This window comes from Dioscorea cayenensis, chromosome 15 (genome assembly GCF_009730915.1).
Source record: "Dioscorea cayenensis subsp. rotundata cultivar TDr96_F1 chromosome 15, TDr96_F1_v2_PseudoChromosome.rev07_lg8_w22 25.fasta, whole genome shotgun sequence".
Classification (NCBI taxonomy): domain Eukaryota; kingdom Viridiplantae; phylum Streptophyta; class Magnoliopsida; order Dioscoreales; family Dioscoreaceae; genus Dioscorea; species Dioscorea cayenensis.
The window spans coordinates 7,793,709-7,810,938 of record NC_052485.1 but is presented as its reverse complement, the minus strand read 5'-3'; the positions used below and the strand labels follow the sequence as shown (position 1 = coordinate 7,810,938).

Sequence of the window (17,230 nt, the reverse complement as noted above, 5' to 3'; positions counted from 1 at the left end):
AAATCCAAACTGCATCAGTTATACTCTACTAGCAATCCAATACATGATCAATTACCCTGCTTGCAATACATTTATTAGCTGGCTGAGTCCTTCAAAAGAGTAAATTGCACCTAGCTTTCCACTCTGCCATGCTGTTGTAAAAATTATGGAAGCCAAGATTTTGGCCTTGCTAGCTTGATTAAACAAACTGGTTACCCTCTCAAAACTCCTCCTTTAAGTTTAAAGAACAACTTAACATATTTTCCACCATCCTCCAAACCATTTTAATTTTACAACATTAACTGAGAATATGAAAAATATCTAAGGCTTTGCTTGTATGAGGTGAAGGAGGGGTTTATAAAGGAGGGTAGAGTAGGGTAAAGTAAGGAAAGTGGAGTTTTTAAGTTATACCTTGTTTGTGGCTAAGGTAAGGTAAATGGAGTTTATCAAACCTTCTAATGTTTGGATTGAAGGTAAGAGATGGTAAGGTTTTATGGTAATGTTACTAAAATACCCTTTAGTATGTTGTAATAAGATTGTTAGATATTATTATAAACTACTAAAAAAAAGACATATAAAAAAACAAATATTATAAATATTCTCTTACCATAAATATGCTTTTAAAAAAATAAATATGATTTTTCAAAATTATTTGGAAAGATTCAGGGTATTTTTGTAATTGTTTGAAAAGATTGAGGGTATTTTTGTCCAAAAAAATTGAGGGTATTTTTGTAATTGTTTGGAAAGGTTGAGGGCATTTTTGTCCAGAAAAAGTGAGATTGGGGAATTTTTGAAAATTCCTTAACCCTAAATAAATAAAGATGTAATTGCTTGGAAAATTTGAGGGCATTTTGGTCCAAGAAAAATTCAAAACCTTGCTAACCCCCCAATTTGGAGGGTTGAGAAATGAGGGTAAATGGAGGTTTCTCAACCCTCCATTTAACCCTCTCATACCCTACCCTCCAAATAACCCTGGATCCAAACAAGGTTTGGTAGATAACCTTACTTTACAAAACCTCCAAAGACCTTCTCCCAAGCAAGCCCTAAGTGGACGCTATCTTATTGTAGTCAAAAGACCACTGCTTGTAATTCAATTTTTTTGTGATGGCATAGTGGTGCATATAGCCCTGTTCAAGGGTGTTTAGGCCCAAAATATAAAAGTTTGGTGTTGCTTTACTGCCAGTTCCAATTGCAACCATGTTTGATTCAAAATAAGAAATGGAAGAAAAAGACAACAAAAAGAAAAAAAGAAAAAGAAAAAAAGAAAAATTTAAGCAAAAAGAATTGCAGACAACTTCTAATCAAGTAGACAATTGGGTAGTGAAAACATCATCTAATTGAGTTGGAATTTTGCAAGCATGTTGAGGACTCATTTACCCAACTTCAGTAATGTTGAATTGTGCTTTGGGGTTCATTGAGATAGAATTTCGATCAATTGTCTTCAATGCTGAATTTAGTATTTAGTGAGAATTTTCTAACTTCTCTTCTACTTTGACTTCTATTGAAAAGGGGTGATGACTGTAAGGAGAGTTTCTTGAGTGGTCAATGGGGTTGGGGCACCACCGTGGAAGCATAGTTTTTTTTTTTTTGAGGAAGAGGAGCGGGGCGAACCCCAGGAGCATGCACAAGCCTCGGTGGAACAAGTGGGGACGGGGCCGCGCTCACGTGGGCGCTGGAACCACCCGTACACAACCACTATTCACAACTCCCAGAAATGTGCCATCAGCCGAGAATCGAACTCTCACCACTCGGTGAGAGCTCTATCGGCGACCCGTGTACCAATAGACCCGAAGGTCGTTGGCTTCGCGCAAGGTAGTTGGGAGAGGCCAAAAATATTCTGATATGAGGCAGCTAGAGTATGATCAGGCACAGAGCGGGCACGTGCTAGCTAGTAGCAGTGCATGCATGATTGGGTGCATGCGAGCTAACAACCACACATGGGCAAGGGCGGTGAACGGGCGGGAGCGTGCCGGTTGGTAGCCATGAGCAAATAACCGGGCATGAGGGGGCTGACAGCCGCATATGAGCAAGGGTCATTCATGATTGGGCCAAGCGTGTCCGAACTAGCAGCTACGCACGCATGATCCAATGCTCGCGGGCTGACAGCCACGCGCATGATTGAGAGATTTGACTGAGCGTATGGGCTAAGCACATGCAGGTTAGCAACCGCACATGCATGGCTAAGGTAGTGTGAGCTGGCTGCTGCGCAAGCATGACCATGACGCTCAACCAATAGGGGTGGACATGGGCCGGGCGACCCATGGGCTGGCCCGAACCAAGCCCAAAAAATACAGGGCCTGGGTTTAAAAAGTTGGCCCAAAAAACTGGGTTGGGCTCAAATGTTTTGGCCCGATTGAATTTCGGGCTGGGTTTGGGTCAGATGAATTTTGACCCGACCCGATCCGGCCCGACCCGAATAAATAAATAATATATATATATATATATCATATATTATTTATAATATATATAATTATATATATAATATTTGTTGATAATATTACTACTTATTTATATAGAATTTATTTGAACCATTTATAATACTTGTATTGTATTTTTTTTAATGTTTGAAAAAATTTTAGGGGTTGTAGTAGTAGTTTTATTTAGTTATTTCAATTATTTCATAAAAAAATTATTTATTTTTTGGGTCGGGTTGGGTTGGGCCTGGGCCTAATGACAATCAAATGGGTCGGGTTTGGATCAAAACAATTTAGCCCGAACATGGCCCGGCCCAGCCCAACCCGAATATATGGGTTATATTTTTGAGTCTAGCCCGGCCTAGACCAGACCCGACCCAACCCGGCCCATGTCCACTCCTATCAACCAAGACGCCATGAGCCATGATTGAGAGGCACAAGTGCTAACTGCCACACGTGACCAAGAGACTTAACCAAGCAAGGCTTGACCTTAAACTAGAAGTAGAAATTCTAAGAAATACAACTTCACTGCTTTCACCAATTAAGCACACTCCGTGAACCAACCACCATTCTACACAAATAACAGAAAGTACTTATATGTTTTTATAGACTAAGTAAAAAAATACAAATAAAAATCATGAATGATAACTTTCGTTTACCAAGTGAGAGATTAAAGGACAAACTCCATCACACAATATTATTTGAGATGAGTGGCACAACCACTTTATTAATAAATAAATAAATAAATAATATTAACCATGCAACCAAATAAAAACGCACAAACTTTAACACCATCAAAAGAAACTTGGGTAACTACATAAGAACTGCATTTGTTAAAATCAAGACCAAAACATTCCACTTCAAATGATCTCTCACATCAGATTACCTTAATAAGGACGTGAATTCATGGAAATTTAAACATACTGCAATCTGAAACTTCTCCATTTCCTCTTCTCCAACGGAGTTGTAACACTCATATAGGATACAATGGATACTGCATGAATTAATTTTAAAAAAAAATTATGAAGAGAATGGAAATTGTACACCTGATGCTTCAATAATTTTAGAAGAGAATCTGGTGTATGGTTATACATGAACTTGACAATCACATAACAATTTTCGAATACCATCAGTTAAACGATTTGCATAATTCAAGAACATCATAAAAGATGCTATCTTTTGGTTTTTGATACCGCAGCGAAGTAGCAGAGCGGGTGAAAACATTCGGATCAGCCACACCATGATTCAACAGCAGTGTATGCAAATCAGGGAAACACCAACTTGTTTGCTTGGGCCATTAAGCCTGTGTATAGTGAAAAACATGTGAAGAAGACCAAATGTAAAAAGACAACTTAAAATTAATCATGATGACATTAATATCAAACAAAGACAAATGTATAGTGATTCTTATGATATAAATTAGCTTCAAATTTTTGAAACTTAAAACTAAAATAACATATATTATATGGTATTATGGGAATGCATTGAAGAATTGAAAGTAATGTGCATCAAACACAGCAGATTTCGCTGCCTGAGCCTTCAAGTTCAAATAAACGGCCAAGATTCCAAAAAGTAGAAGTTCTAATGCACAGCAATGTGAGAATTTTTAGGTTCAGTTTTCCCACTGTTCAAGAGAGAATGAAAAATCTCAGCAAGTGAGCAAGTTAACCATATGCTTCTTTTGTTCAGTAAAAATATGAGAAAATTTTCTTTCAGGAGTTGACTGCCGGTTCTCAGCAAACCAACAAAAGATGGTTAACTAATAATCCTTCTGTCATTCAGAACAAATAAGAGATTGGGATACTTCATAGCCGATCAATTGCAGGGAGACAGCTCGTGAGAACATTGTGAAAGCCTAAAATGATTTAAATGGGCTAGTGCAATCTTACGCCTGTTTGCTGAAACCAAAGAAGAGGCTTTCCAAGATCAAGTTAAAATGTTTAAATGGGGCAGTACAAGCTGAGGTGAGCCTCAATATATAGCCAAAGCCAAAATGAATAGGTCCAAATATTACACTTAAATATATGAATCAAACTCAACCACGACCTCATTAAATAATCAATACAGTAGGTGGCTCAAAATGTGAATGGTGACATGATAATATGCTTGATTTAGTTAATTAAGAGATTGGAGTTTGGCAAATTCTATTGTGGGAAGGGGAGGGAGAAATTTTAGGCTCATTTTCACAATCCTCTTCACAAAAACATGGCAAATCCACAAAATTCAGCAATTTTGCCACTTCTTTTCTTAACAAAGATCTTTTTGCCCTAATACTCTTTTTAGTAAAAAGTAGCCGGACTTTTCTTCCGCACACACAGACAAACACAAAGCAAGAATTCAATCTTTATATCATTTTTTTGTGGTGAGAATCCTATAAGTCATATAAATCTAATAACAAGAACCATTAAAATCATCATTTTAAATAAGAAACCCTAAAAAAACCAAAATTTGAATCCCTAAGATCAAAGAGGAAATCTTAGGCCCCAAGAGAAACCAAAGATAGCTAGAAGCACTGACAAGAATTCAAATCAAGTTAAGATAGAAAGTCAAATGAAGCCACTTCCAAAAGACAAACTGGTAATCAATGGGCTTTCAATCAGGCTGAATGTTTTCTTTGACTAATAAGGACTCAAAGTAAAGCACCATTCACACGAAACATGAGGGCAGAAAGAGCAACAACTTACAGAAAATGCTACTCACTTTAAAATAGATCAAAGCTGGTTGATAGCAGCGACCAAGAATAAAAAGTGAAAGGCCAACTTCTGAATAATTACATACTCAATTGTTGATGTAAATAAACAATTGTCAAAGGAAAGCATACATTTTTCAGTTTCATAGCTAGTGTATAGCTGTCAATTGTGGCAACCAAAAATAAAAAGTGGAAGCCAGGAAATATGGTAATTATGAACACGCCTGTCTTTCTGTTAAATACTCAATATTTCATTGAAAAATTCAGAAGAAAACGTACATTTTCAGTTTCATAACTCATGTATTCTTCAAATAAAGCTAATGAAACCCTTTCAAGTGATTTTCCTCGTCTAAGTTGAAGTTTTACACATGGATGTCTGAAAGGGCGCGCACCCTGTGTCTGCGCTCATGTCCATGCCTTAATTTGGGAACCAGTGAAGACTATAGAATAATGTCATGTTAATTTTTGGGCCAGAACAGAGTAGTTTGGCTCTTTGACATTCTTCATAATGACAATGAAAGAAAAAGAGAGTAAATGAAGCTGCACAAAGAACATGCAGGTAAGGACCTCTTAACTGAAGGCTCTTTTTTTTTTTTGACAAATGCCTCTTTAGATGAAGTTCAGAAGGCTTTGCATAACAAGAAGATGAGATTGTAAAGCAGAAAGAGTCATTTCACACCAAAACATGATCTGAATATGTTTAAGCCCTTGCTCATAGCCTCAACTTGGACATATTTAAATGAATCATGGCATACATCAGATGGTAGGATTTACTCATAGAAAACTAGGTGTTCAATCTGGCCATTCTTTTAAGGAATTAATAGAGATCAAGCAGAAATGACATTATTGTTTTGAGGGGAACTATCATTATCTTTGTAAAAATGTCGGAAGAACTTATGTTAGGGATTCAATGAATAAACAGTTTTCATTAATTTGTCCTACTTTTAGATTTTTCTCACATTAGAGAAATTTATAAAAGTGATATATTTTCTATATATTATGATAAGCTTTTATTTTTTTAATACAGAAACAAATAAGTACAGTCCTCTTGAACTTTACAACATCTATACCTTATTTTAAAACACTAAAATAGCAACCATGAAACATCATCATCCTTAATTGCTAATCTTAACTTACACTAATTACTTTTAATCAAGAGGAATTTATATATCTTTTATTGACAAAAATGATTCCATATATTATCGAATAGGCACATAGATTAAGGTGAACAAACGCAAGCAACAAGGGTAGAGCTTATTGATTATTTCACACCAGATCAAATAACCAAGCATATACCCACTGCAAAAGTTGCTGAGCAAGCAGCCAAATGGAAAGACTTTTACCAGAGAAAAAACTCTTGAGGTGTAAAGAAATGTACCTCTAGCAAAGAAAGAGAGGGCTAACACAAGAACAAATACAGAAAAGCATTTTCAAGAGCATGCTGCCCTCTGGAATAGCTGTATATATATATGTTGCACTACAGATAGATCCCTGCTAATTATTTCAAGTAAAAACAAATACAGCAACAAAGAAAGAGAGACCTAACACAAGAACAAATGCACGAAAGTATTTTCAAGAGCATGCTGCCCTCTGGAATAGCTGTATATATAAATGTTGCACTACAGATAGAGCCCTGCTAATTATTTCAAGTAAAAACAAATACACCAAATTAATCTTATCTACTCTCTTATATGAGTTTGCATATAAAAAGGCAAATTTGCTAGCTATAGTCACACCAATATCACTCAGATTGTTGATATGAAAATCGAAATCTTAAAATGTTATTAAAATGAGAAAACTGGAGTGAGTGTGTTGTGCGTCTGTTTCGTGTGAATCATGGCAATAATAAACGGAAGCAAGCATTGCTAAAACCAATTCATACAGCAAAGTGAGAGATGATCTGACTAAAGATACAGAAACCAAATTGAAGTAAATGCAGCGGTGAGCATACCTGCTTTTTCTTCTTTGGTCTTCTCTTCCGGCGAGGTTTGTGGGCATCAGAATTAGAACTTAGATTACTATTATGATCTGTTCTTGCATTGGAGACTCCCCTACTTTGGGAGGAAACGCTACTAGTGCTATATGATGTATTACTGGAGGTGGACACTGGTAACTTCTTAACTGACTGATTTCTGTTTGCCGGCTGGTTTCTGATTGCTGACAAAGGCCGAGGAGGTGGCATGAGAGCTCGAGCAGATATCTGCCTCTGCATAGATGTAAAAGAATTATTTCATTTTGGGTAACACTTCTCCATGCACTAAAATGCTAGCACCAAAACACCCTAATCAAATAAGACCTGATTCTTTTCATCACTTGACATGCCAGATGTGGCCTTGCCAGAAGCACTTGAAGCTGGTTCTCTACAAGAGGAAAAGACGAATAATCCACCTCATAAGAACAAGAGTTCTTCTAGATCAACCCCTTTGCTTTTTATTTGTGATTCAGTAAAATTTTAATAACTGATACAACTCTGAACAATATATGGTAAAGAAAAGAAAAGTTACAGAAAGCAAGCATTTCTAAAGAAACTCAGAACAAACAAGTGACAACATTAATGAGCTAGAAAAAAATAGTAACTGAATAGCAGGTCAGCCTCATCTTTTATTCAATTACATTTCTAAAAGATAATATGCCTCAACAGCCATATCTTAAATGGCTTCACATAGAACCTAAAACAAGTCCTTATAGAAAATATAACAGCATCAAGAATTCATGAATAAATACTTGATCCATTAAATATGACCTTTTTCTTGATTGGGGATTCATATCTTCGAATAAATGCAAACTCCAATCTAAATTACCCCCAACAATCTTCAAAAACTTAAATTACCCCATTGGATGTAATTTACAGATATCAATTGGTTGTAGTTTCCTATCTGTTATATATGTTTAAAGTATAAGTGTAATAATGCCTTTTGGGTTAAGTTTAGAAAGCCCCAATCCCACTCTTATCCAAAGAAAGTTGTGCCTCAATTGCATTCAGTAAGAAAGATTATTATTTTAGTTCTTATATAATGTCCTTTTCTTCAATAGTTTGCTTGCTTGTTTTGGATTGCATTAACATGATATCAAAGCTTGATTTGTTTGCAATGTGGCTGGTTAAAACAGACTAACATTCATCAAGAGGGCATATTAGAGTCATTAATAGTCCCACATCGATTAATTTGATAAATATGAATTTGAGAGTAACCATGGGTCTTTCACCCTATTAGCTTAAGTTTTTTAGTTAAATTGGACCCCAATAATATGTTCAGTTTGCATCTGACATGGTATCAAGAGCCAACTTGTGAAGAAAAAAAGAAAAGATATTGTTCATGGTATTGTAGCAGCAGTGGTATTTTCCTCCTGGTACAGCACAGGTGGAGCTACAGCAGCAACGATTGTTTTGGCACTATTTGATACTGGCTTTCAGTGTTTGGCATTCTAGCAGTTCTTTGAACAAGTGTCTATTTTTTTTTTTTTTTTGGGCGATAAAGTTTCATGATGGAATTAAAGCAAGTAATGTTCATTTAAATGGTTCCAACTGCAGAAATTGGTTTTTTAATGGTCAATTTTCTTGAAAGAAAAGATATGTTGAAGTACATTAATATATCTTTAGTTATACTTAATTTTGATACGAAACATGATAGTTTGGCAGAAGTTTTATCTAATTACAAACAACGACTACGAGAGTGGCACATTGCCAAATGCAAAAATCATCCATGGATCAACAACAACAAGGCAGTTACCCAAGATAGGTTTTCAAATATCAAAATTTTCTACTGCTAAAGATGCATCAGATTTTCTTGAAAATTTATATATGCATGATAATTATGCCAAAGAATATCAATTACACGGCCAAACAGAAGCTATTTACCAAGGTGAATCTTCTATCCAAGATTTTTATATCAAATTAAGTATGCAGTGCTTATGGAGCTTACTGAATTGCAAGCAGATCCAACCTTTGTCAAATATAAAGAAAAAAACATTTGACACAATTGTTGATGGTGTTAAAAAAGGATTTTGAGTCTATTAGGTGTTCTCTTACATTGCACGTTTTTTATTACTATTGATGCTGCTATGAATAAATTAATTGCAGATAAGACTTGGTTTGACTCTGTCTCCCATATATAGCATTAGTAAATCTCAAAATTCTTCTCTTGTTGTCGCTAATATAGGCTAGATTCAACTCACAACATCTGTGTCTAAAATCACTTCAGATGAGTGTAGCTATTGCCATAAGAAAGGCCACGGGAAGAATTTCGGTCTGCAACTTGCAAGGTATGGTTGTAGTCAAGACCGTGGTCACACTTAAGGATGTGGATATGTTACACATCAGTATTACTCACAGTCTATTCTTAGGCAATCACAATGATGCAGTGGACGTGGGCAAAGAATTTTTGTTAATGCCTTACATGATATATTTGTGATCAATACATACTTGCTTTACCTATTGGGGTATCTAAACAAGAAGTCCGAACATTTTTGTCAAATCAACTTCAACAATTTTGTTTGATTAAAGGTTTGTAATATTCCCACTCCGCACAAACTCCAAGTTCCAGTAATTTTTTTTATCACTTGGTTGATTTACTTTTGGCATTACCAATCATTTGACTTCCTTAAATCTATTTTGGATCACTTACTCTTCTTCTATTGATAATCCCAAAGGACCCAAACTAATTAATACTAGTGATGGTTCTGTCAAGCCCTTTCAAGGGATTGGTAGTATTAATTTACGTTACCGTACTCTTGATCATATTCTACATGTTCCCAAACTCATTGCTAGTTCATTATTTTAGTCAATTGGCTAATTTAGGATAGCATATAACCTTCACTGCTTCTTTGTGTTATGCACAATCTGGAGGCAAACTTAGAGACTGAACCAGGACATAGAGTGGCTGACTTAAATAAGTTGGAAAGCCTTTATACCCCACATTTGGCTGCTACATCAAACATCTTCACCTTCATCTCCTTTTGAGTCCAATTCTTGGTTTACATTGTTTTATTAATGGTATTCTCGGTTAGAGCATTTTTCTAAGTCTAGGTTAGAAAATTTGGTCTCTATAAGAATGTCAGGATTAAAGTGATATTTCAAATTGTCATGGGTATAAATAGTCTTAACTCTCTGCTTTGCCTTTAAGTAATAGCATAATATTTTCTTATCCACTCTTGATTTTATTTCTTGGGTATTTGGGGATCTTCACCTATGTGTAACAAAGGATTGGATCGAATAAGCCCTTATGGAATAAATATTCAGCCGATTGTAAACCATATGTGTCATTATTGATGATCAAACACGAAACATAAGGATTTACTTAATGCACAAGCGATCTAACTTTTACAATATCTATCTCTTTTGTTACAATGGTACACACCAATTTTGGCAAAATTGATTAAATTTTTAAAATCTGGAGAAAAGTATTTATCTAATCGATTTACTCAGTTTTCAGCCTTTGAAGGAACAATTCATCAAACTTTGTGTCCTTAGACCCCTGGACAAAATGGAATTGTAGAACATAAGGATCATTCTATCATGGAAACTGCCATATCATTATTAGTTTCTGCTAATATTCCATCTATGATCTAGGGTGATGCTGTTTTAACTGTCATTTATCATATTAACCATATTCCTTCAGCGCTTGATACTGACTATTATTCTTTCATACCTTGTATAATTTTCCATTGAATTATTTCTCGTGTACTTGCTTTGTTTTGTTACGTACTCATAGCCGCACAAAGTTATTTGTTAAGTCGTGTGTGTGCGCGCGCGTGTGTGTGGGTGGGTTAAGGGATTGATCAAAAAGGAAATTAGTGTTTTAATCCAACTACTAATTGATTATATGTTTCTTGGTAAGTAGTTCTTTTAGAAACTATTCCTTTTTCTTCGTCAAGTAATACTCAGTTTCCTTCTGAGCCTCCCAATTTGGTTTTCACCAATCCATTCTCTAATGATACCACCCCTATAGTTCCTATCACTATTTTTTCCGATTCACCATCTCCCACTAAACAAGTTTATATTCGTCATCCTAAGGCAGCAACACAGGGTTCTGAAAATTATCAATCTTCATCTAGTCAAGATGATTGTGTAAGTGTACTATCTCATCTTTGTGGAGCAATTTTTGGTCTCAAATAAGCAACTTTATTTAAGAATTTTACTTCAGCGTCACTTCAACTCAGCTTCATTAACTCACTTTGATTCTGCTTTATTCACTCATAACTCCTCTCATGGCAAAATTCTTTTGTTTTTGTATATGGAATATATGATCATTACTGGAGATTACTTAGGTGGTATTGCCTTTCTTAAAAATCACCTTACAGAGCTATTCAAAATGAAAGATTTAGTCCATCTATGTTATTTTCTTGGCATTAAAGTTGCTTAGCAGCTCCTGGTTACGTTTTGTCTCAGATTAAGTATCCATTATATATTACTTACTAGAGCCAGTCTTACTAATGAAATGACAGTAGCTACTTTTTAGTACAATGTTAAACTCACCAGATGATGGTATGGTTTGGATGATCCAACTCAATATCAAGAAGTTGTAGGCTCTTTAGTGTATCTCACAATCACGCTTCCTGATATACAGTTTGTTGTGGATGTTGTTAATCAATTCAGCTATGTTTTCAATCTACTCATTGGATAGTTGTTCTTTGTATTCTTCAATATTTTCAAAGCACATACCATTATATTACCATCCAGATTATCACCGGTGTAATGCCAAACGTGGTAATATTTTCATATTACCATGTAACACGTGATAATCTTTCTACATCACCGCAAACCAAACGGCCCCTAAAAGTTTAGTTCAACTACTTTGCCAAGGGTAATGTAGACATTTCCTATGGTGTAGTAAATAGTTAATTGCAGTTGAGTTTGAATACCCGGCAAATCCCAACAACTAGCAATTGAAGGGGTGTATTCACAATTATTAGTGTTTTATAGGAGTATAATGCAAATATTATTTTTAGAGGAGTATATTCTTGATTATGATTTTTCTAGGGGTATATATGCAAAAATCCCCGTATAATAAAGAGTAGTTCCATAAATAGTTCAAGAAGGGTATTTTTGGAATAGAAACATATATTAATTTTCCAACCACATAGGAATGTGACATTACATAAATAATGGATAGAAATCACTTAACCAAGATTTGTGAGAAAGTTGAAATCTTGGAATAGTTATATTTCTAAGAATATTGCGTAATTAGTGTAAACCAAACATAGGCATGCTACATACCTTTACAAGATGCCTGGGAATTTGGCAAGATTCCTCTGACCAAACTTCTCCTCAGCCATTTGGAAAGGCAAGAAACAATCATCCACAGAAGCCAAGTACCAATCTATGGCATCTACCATAGCAAAGGATATTTGGCTTAGTTGGTTTTAAGATGCTTTTGGATCCACAATCAAAGCCTACACCTCGTCATTGCGATAATAAAAGCCTTATATCGATTACCCAGAATTCAGTTTTTCATGAACTAAACAAAGTATATAGAAAAATCGAATATCATTTTGGCACTAGCATTATCTAGCGGGCACTATTGCTCTTCCACATGCTTAGATTCTGGGCACATTACTGATATGTTCAATAAGACCCACACTGACCCATTTCCAGTTTCTTTCAAACAAACTCTTGATGTTTACTTCTCCATCAATAGTTTGTTGATTGCATTAACACTATCTAGATTGTAACCTAATCTATTCGATTTGCGATTGTTATTTTTCTTAATTCTATAGTAACTAAATCAAGATTTGGCATATATGATGTATTTCCTCGTCAAATAAATAAGAGAAAAAATTCTTATTTTCTCCAAATTCTTCAGAATATGATTTTGGAATAGAAACCATTGCAACTAACCAACTTTTGCCTTTGGAATCTGCCTAACTAATATATCAAGTAAGAAAATTCCAACTGACAGTTTGGATAACCTCGCCTCTTTGAAAGCCTATGTCTTCATCAAAGTCCCCCAAGGTAGGAAACTCTAAGAGGATCCAAGAACCAGTGCATATAAAGAGATTAAATAGATATACTTGAGATTCCCATTAATATTAAGGCACTCAGAGAAACTTCCCTTCTTATTCCTTTATTTTTCTGGTGCATAGTCAATCTTCTAAGTAATTCTTATTTTAGTTGCCCCTTTGCTAATCATCCTTTTATCAAATTTCTTAATTGCTTTTAATATGCTATCCTCTTCATCCATACTATATTGCATACATTGTCACTTACAGCATTTTAAAAGGTAGCAGTATGCATATGCACAACACAACATCCAACATATGTGGTATGCAGCAGGATTAAAATTTTGAATGATTAATTATACAAATACATGGCACATAAAAAATGAATTAATAATATCATTATAAAGTTTGGAAGTCAAATATTACACTTTAAATACTTGTTTGGTTGTCCCTCCCCCAAGTTACAGATATCAAATTAGATAATGGCTATGTTTTCTTATATTGAAGGCAAATGCAGCACCTTCAGCCTCAATTTAAAGCACCACATGCATTCATATGGCAACCACTTAAGCATAATTACAGGGAGATTATCCAATGGCTTCAATTTAAAGGGAGATCCTAACTTTTCCCATCTTTCTAATAAACTCCCTCCTAAAATCTTTGACAAAATTGCAGGTATACCGCTAAAAAATATCCAAATTGCATGGATACTCTTTAAAAATTTCTATATTTTGGAGGGTAATCTAAAAATCTCCCATTATTTATGCTCCTCACTTTATATGAAAGAAGAATTCGATCAATCCAAGCCTCTAAAGTAGGTACATCGTTACCCTAACAAATTAAATACTAACTCATCCATGATACACAACGGTATCATGTCAAAAAGACCAGTGACAATAGTCTAATAGGCATGTACTATGTACTCTGATGTGTAATATTCACCTTGAAAATACTAGTAAATTAAAATTTGAGTTTAGATTTAATCAAGCATGTATCTGATTGAATGTGAATATAGATTTAATAAATGATATATTTGCATGAGGCTCCTTAAATTATATTTAAATTTGGGTGATTTCATATCTACAACAGACACTCAAATTAAAAAAAAAAATATATGAGGAATTCATGAATTTAGACTAAAAAATAAAACAAAATATACCCTCCATGATTCCTTTTCCATTTTGCACCAATTATCATGTAATCACGCTCCATACAAATGGAGATTGCATTAACTAGGTCATAGGCAAATAAAAAACCTTTAAAATGTGTTTTGCTATAAGTGAGGCCTAGACACCAAACCTATTTAAAAAATCCGACAAATTAAAAATTATTCCATTTAAATTTGGACAATAATGTCAAGAAGTACCTTGCACTTTTATCTGTCCATTCATCATCTGCTTCTGCTTCATCGCTGGAGCTTCCACTTAAGAAGAAATCATCATCACTCGTATCTAGAACATCATCATCACTTGCAGTTTCTGTTTGAGAGGAACATAAATTACAACAGCAATAGATTAGTTATTTAGGCAAAGATTGGAAGCAAATAGGAGACGATAGCTGAGATAAATAAAACTCATAAGCATGCTTTGGAAGATGTTGCAAGTCATGAGGCAGCAACCACATGAAAAAGACAGTGACCTGAATCTCAGATGTTAACAGTCTCAGAGCAACTTTCCAAAAGATGCTCGAACAATTACCAGGAGACTGATGAAAAGTGAAAAGAAATACCTTCCAAATCTTTTCCGCTAGCGGCAGCAGCTATGAGATTCGCCTTAATCTGCTTCCTCAATTTGTCTCTCTTATCAACAATATCCGGTTTATCCCCTCCAACAAATAATGACACATATTTCTCACTCTTGGGGAAGAACTGCAGAAGAAAGTTAATTCATATCAACTTGTCAAAGGTACTAAGAACAACTCTCAGGAAAAGGCTCCTCCAATAAAACCGCAAATTCAATTAACTCAACAAAGTTAAACTAATTTGAGTTTTGAATTCCTATCATCACCAGTCATTGAGACTGACAAAGGTGCAACCTGCTGTTATTTAAATAACAGTAAATGGTAGAAACAAGTATGGTAGATATTAAATACACAAATCAGAGAGAAAAGAAGTTCTAGGACAAAAATTTGATATAATATCAGTAAGTTAATTTTAGAAAATTACTTATATGAGTTTCAACTTCCAGTCCAGACTGGTTTGCTGAGATTTAGAAAGCCATACGAAAAGCTAACTAAATGTACTGAGAAAAAAAAAAAGAACCATGGAGATTATATATGCACATCAGGCAAAAAAAAAAATCCTATCAATTTTGGTCTGATATAAAATAATAAAGGTTCAAAATTACAGTAAATAATCAAAAGAGCTAACTGAAGTTGCCTACCCTGACATATTCAAGATCCTCTCTTAATTTAGAAAGCTGATCAGAGATTTTTGCCTCCAAAGTATGGTCAGATGATGAACGATGCTGTTTTTCAAGCCGCCTTATCATCCTTTCAATCTTTCTTCTTTCTGTTCCACAATACAAGCCAATCAGACAAAGGAACCCCTTAAAACCAGTCTACTGGAACAATATTAAGGTGATTAAAGTGAAGGAAAAATATAAATTTGCAATACCAAAAAACTTTATCTTTCTATCTCTCAACTGTATTTTGCGTTCAACAGCTAAACGAGTTTGTATCTCCTGTTGTTTCTTGAGCTCATCCAATTTCTTTTCCTGAGCCTCCCTGACCTCAGGGGGAAGGTTCTTTGCACGGGAAAAAAAGCAATTAATAAGATCTTCACTGGTAATAAAATCTAATCACATTAGAAAAACTGAAAATAACTTCCTGAAACATTTTCCACAACAAAACATACATAAACAATTAACTTTAGGATGAATTCAAATGAACACATTTTTAAAAGCCATAACATATCTCATACAATGAGCACATAATTTCAGATGAATTCCAACAAAAACCTAAAAAATAATAAATAAATAAACAAACAAACAAACAAATAAATAAATAAATAATAATAATAATAATAACTTTTATTGTTTAAAACATTTAAGTCACCATTTCTGAATTAGATATTCAACTTGATTATGTGTCTGCCCCAATGAAGTAATGTTAGCCCCACAATAAATAAGTGTCCTCCTCCCACAAGCAGGAATCAATACTAAATTAAATATGCATATATGATGCAATCACTTTGAGGCTGCCACACAGATACTCATAAAAAATGAAAAATAAATAAATAAATCTTCAATGAACCACAGATCAAAGCTAATAGAATTCAAGCTTAACTACAACTATTAACTATAACAACCAAGAATAAGTAGCAAAACAAATCAAACCAATCACCAAATCACCTTCTCCTCCAACAACATTAAAAAAAAAAATTAATCAATATAAAAATGCACAAATCCAGCCCAAATCATCTCAAAACCTAAATTACTAAATCGAAAAAAAGAGAAAATTCAAAAACCAAATTTACAAAAACAAATCGCATTAGCATCAATGAAAACAAAATCAACAAAGGAAGTGCGATGTCTCAAGAAAGAGAAAGATTACCTTGCGGAGCATCCGTTCAGTGGAACGGATCTGGTTCTTGAGCGTGACTGACTTGGCTTTCTTCCTCTTCTTGTCCACTCCCAGCCCTTTCGATCGCCTGCCCAGCGGCCTCCTCTCCTCCGGTCGCCGACGGGCATAGCCGCCGTGCGCCATCACAACCCCAGAGAAGAAACCCTCTCTCTCTCTCTCTCTCTCTCTCTCTCTGTGTGTCTTATTTTGAAGAAGGGGTTCACTTTAACTTTTCTTTAGAATCAACGTGGCAGACGCGTGGATGGTCTGGTAAACCATAGTTTGGGTTTTGGTTTTGTTCCTTTTGGGAAAGTACACACACACACACACATATATATATATATATATATATATATATATATATATATATATATATATAACATATACCTTTGAAAGTAGTGGAAATTGCCAAAAACACCCCCTAAGTTTGTCATATTGCCAAAAATACCCCGTTAGTTTTACACTCCCCAAAAACCCCTTCCTTTTTAATTCCATATTTTTCAAACCCCCAAAGCATGTAACAGATGTCAACGGAGTGAATTTCAAATTTTATGGACGGAAATGCCCTTGCATGGGGAGTCGTGGACTCGCGACCATTTCTGCAGTATGAGAGGAAGTGGGGGTTTTTACGTATGGTAACCCCAAGTGAGGA

At 34.9% G+C, this 17,230-nt stretch overlaps 1 protein-coding gene across 1 annotated transcript; it reads right to left on the bottom strand.

Moving 5' to 3' along the window:
* Positions 1–3,314: 3,314 nt before the first annotated feature.
* LOC120277401 (rRNA-processing protein EFG1-like) lies at positions 3,315–16,783 on the bottom strand. The gene is made up of 8 exons (XM_039284233.1): positions 16,570–16,783; positions 15,632–15,761; positions 15,399–15,526; positions 14,746–14,884; positions 14,384–14,495; positions 7,379–7,442; positions 7,034–7,288; positions 3,315–3,696 (listed from the first exon to the last, which is right to left on the bottom strand). The coding sequence occupies exons 1-8, from the start codon at positions 16,720–16,722 to the stop codon at positions 3,691–3,693; spliced, it is 987 nt and encodes a 328-aa protein (XP_039140167.1). The 5' UTR covers positions 16,723–16,783; the 3' UTR covers positions 3,315–3,690.
* Between the last annotated feature and the right edge of the window lie 447 nt (positions 16,784–17,230).